A 3,687-nucleotide genomic window follows, 5' to 3' on the forward strand; every position below is an offset into this window, starting at 1 on the left:
TACAGGATTTAAATCTGGATTTGAGTTAATACCATCATCCACTGCACAAACCCATATGCATATGTTTGTCTTGACTGTGTCATTGACTCAAATGAGAAATTTAGTTGCTGGCTATTGACCTTTTGTGTGGGTCTGCCGTGTACAGTGGTTTGATTAGGTCAGATTAATGAGTTGAGGAAGGCAGCATCAAGCTAGACATCCAGCTTCCTAACACTAATACAAAGCATGCACTGCTGGTCTGTAATACATGACTGAGCTTTCTTTCTTTATAGGATTTCAAAAATCTGTGACCCTAAAAGTCTCAACTATCTCCTTATCACATAAGTTAACTTTGCTGTTATAGGTCCTAAACAATGTTGATATTAATCATTGACAAAAATACAAACTGATAAAAAATCCTACCTCTGATTCTCATATTATCTAAAACTACAAACATGGAATGCTATGAAGTCGAGAACAGCAATGTTTATGCTGGGCAGTGGTGTAAAACTGAACTCTGTATGTCTGCAGGCAACCGCTAAAGACACACTTAAAGGTACAGCAAGTGTATGCACTCGCTCTGATCTACACAAAGAAAATATTCTCTTTCTGTCATTCATTCATTCTATGGTGGGTGTTTTAACCACAAAAATATATGACAGAAACACCACTTCATCATCATAATAAATAAAATCCATTATACCAAATCAAATAAACACATCTCAACAACAAAAAACATTCACTCTGTTCATAGATGGTTCTTTTGCTAGTTGTTTGCTAGTAAGGACAAAAAAGGCAGAGTCTTGGCTAGTATTTACATACTACTTACATATTTTAAATCCACTTGGGCTTCATCATGAATCACTGGCAGGAAAACTCTTTCTGTGGTCCAGAATTACAGCACAGAACGGTCATGTAGCATCTGTTGGTTTCTTATGGAGGCCACTAGCTTGTATTAGACAAGATCTAGTGAGGGCCAAGACACGAATGCAAGAGCAGAGCATGCAAGATTTTTTTTCTCTTACAGTGAAAACAACAAATGACCATTTGGCCACATGTGTATTAGTACCTCCGTCTCTCCCTCACTCGCTCTGCTGCTCTCTTCAGTGCTCCTCTGACTGAACAGCTGAGTCAGGTCCTTGGCAGTTAGAGCAGCTGATTAAAGCTGCTCATTAATGCTGATCGTATGGCCTATTGTAACTACAGTATGTATAAGTTATTTTATTTAAAGCAAAGGCCTCTGAATTAAATTATTATTGTTCATCTTCTCTATAGCAGTTTGAGCACGAAGAAGTTACAAACTACTGGTCCCTTTATTTGTTGATTATTATTGGTTAGGTTACTATTTGGCTAATGTTGCAAGCAGGATGACTATAGTCACGTAGGTAAGACTAACTCCATGCAGACGCTAACAATGTTCTACATACGATGAGCGGCAGTTCTTTGATATGCACTGATAGGTCCATATGATGAGGGAGAACATAAGGTTCTGTCGACCGACTCTTGGTTAATCGCACTCATCTGCTCTGTACTCCCACATGGGCGCCGTACGTTGGTTAGTACAGGGAGTCACAGCTTTATCCTCCCGCTACAGTCTCTGTAGATCCCAGCAGAGGTGAACCATCTGCAGCGACTTGCATTATACATCTGTACGCATCTTAGTGATGTTGACATAGTTAGTGTTGGCCAGGGTGCAGTTTCCTGTTTTCATGCCCTCCGTTCGGAAGTCCTCAGTGCTATGGTTCACAGCTTCTTGGATCTCCACATAGTCGGATTTACTGAGAGTGGATCCACTGCCGCTTCGACCGCTCTTCTTCAGATCATCAGCTGAGCCGGCTTTAGGCACGCTTGGGATGTTCAGATACTGTGCCTGTTCCTCTCCTTCTGTCTCTCTGTGGTAGAAGTAGTTGAAGTTTGACACAATTACGGGTACAGGCAGGGCAATAGTCAGCACACCAGCAATTGCACAGAGAGACCCTACAATCTTTCCTCCTATGGTAGTTGGGACCATGTCTCCATAGCCGACAGTGGTCATGGAAACCACTGCCCACCAAAAGGCCTCAGGGATGCTGCTGAACTGGGATTGTGGCTCGTCTGCCTCTGCAAAGTAGACAGCACTTGAGAAAAGGATAACGCCGATAAACAGGAAGAAGATGAGGAGGCCCAGCTCACGCATACTGGCCTTTAGAGTCTGCCCTAATATCTGGAGCCCCTTTGAGTGACGTGAGAGTTTAAAGATACGGAATACCCTTACTAGACGAATTACACGGAGAATAGCCAAAGACATAGCCTGCTGGCCTGCCTGGCTGTCCTCTGGCCTCTCTGCTAGCTCCGTGCCCAGGGTGATGAAGTAGGGGATAATTGCCACAATATCAATGATGTTCATGATGTTGCCAAAAAATCCAGCTTTGCTGGGACAGGCAAAGAACCTGACAAGGAATTCAAAAGAGAACCAGATGATGCAGAGTGTCTCCACAATGAAGAAAGGATCTGTAAAATATGTTGTGCCATCAGAGGTAGAGGTGCTGTTTGACATGGACTGGAATGGATATTTGTACATCTCCTCGTCTTCATTTCGAAAAACTGGCAGTGTTTCTAGACAGAAGCTGACGATGGAGATAAGAATCACCATGACAGAGATGATGGCAATGATGCGGGCTGGACCTGAGCTCTCTGGGTACTCAAACAGAAGCCACACTTGTCTCTGAAACTCGTTCTCTGGCAGAGGCCGTTCCTCTTCTTTTATGAAACCTTCATCCTCCCTAAAGATTTCCATAGCCTCCTCACCCAACTCATAAAACCGAATCTCCTCAGAGAAAATGTCCAAGGTCACATTAACAGGCCGGCGCAGTCTCCCTCCAGACTGGTAATAATACAGAATAGCATCAAAACTTGGTCGATTCCTGTCAAAAAAATACTCATTCCGCAGAGGATCAAAGTACCTCATCCTTTTCTTAGGATCACCAAGCAGTGTCTCTGGAAACTGTGACAGTGTCTTCAGCTGCGTCTCAAACCGCAAGCCGGAAATATTAATGACAACCCTCTCGCAGCACTCATGATCCGGCTCTGGGTCGTACTGGTCATGAGGCTGACCTGGATGTGCTGCTGCTTCATCTGCGGGGTCGCTGGTAGCAACCGTCATAGTGGACGAAGATGGGACCTGCAGCTTTCAGACAGGGTGGGGCCACGTCGGGCCGTACAGAGATGAAGGCTCCACACGCTTGTGGGTTCAGGTGCAGGCAGATCTGCCTACAAAAAGCAACAAGAAAGAAAGCAGAGGAAGGCTGCAACATTAATGTGATTACCACAAGTTTATTTTGCAAACTATGAGCAGGAAAACTTTTACTAATTATACAAGTTCAACAAACATCTTCCACAGTTCAGAGTTTCCCATAAATGCTGGGTTATTTCAAGGCCTTTCTGCAAACAGCAGTTGAAAATAACAAGTGAGGAGGAGGAGGGGGGGGCAGAATCATTTGAGCACATTGGCTCCATTGTGTCTATGTGTATTAGGTTATGAGTTCCCTCTCATATGAGCACACTGCAGGATCAATATGCTAGCCAGTAATACTGTATCCACTCTCACAGGGTGCAATTACAACCAACAAATCTGATTATATGCTGAGTGCTCCATACAATCTGATGAGATGAATTTCCTCTCTCCACATGTGTGATGTGACCAACCAGTCCTCCCAAAGCTGAACTTTA

The 3,687-nt window shown here is 43.8% G+C and overlaps 1 protein-coding gene across 1 annotated transcript; it reads right to left on the bottom strand.

Moving 5' to 3' along the window:
* Window positions 1-765: 765 nt before the first annotated feature.
* kcna2b (potassium voltage-gated channel, shaker-related subfamily, member 2b) lies at window positions 766-3,121 on the bottom strand. Its single transcript, XM_028409496.1, has one exon. The coding sequence runs from the start codon at window positions 3,119-3,121 to the stop codon at window positions 1,619-1,621; it is 1,503 nt and encodes a 500-aa protein (XP_028265297.1). The 3' UTR covers window positions 766-1,618.
* Window positions 3,122-3,687: the final 566 nt, after the last annotated feature.

This window comes from Parambassis ranga, chromosome 7, assembly GCF_900634625.1.
Source record: "Parambassis ranga chromosome 7, fParRan2.1, whole genome shotgun sequence".
Lineage (NCBI taxonomy): Eukaryota > Metazoa > Chordata > Actinopteri > Ambassidae > Parambassis > Parambassis ranga.

Excerpts from the sequence above, each read along its gene's own strand:
- kcna2b (XM_028409496.1), bottom strand. The coding sequence starts at position 3,121 with ATGACGGTTGCTACCAGCGACCCCGCAGATGAAGCAGCAGCACATCCA.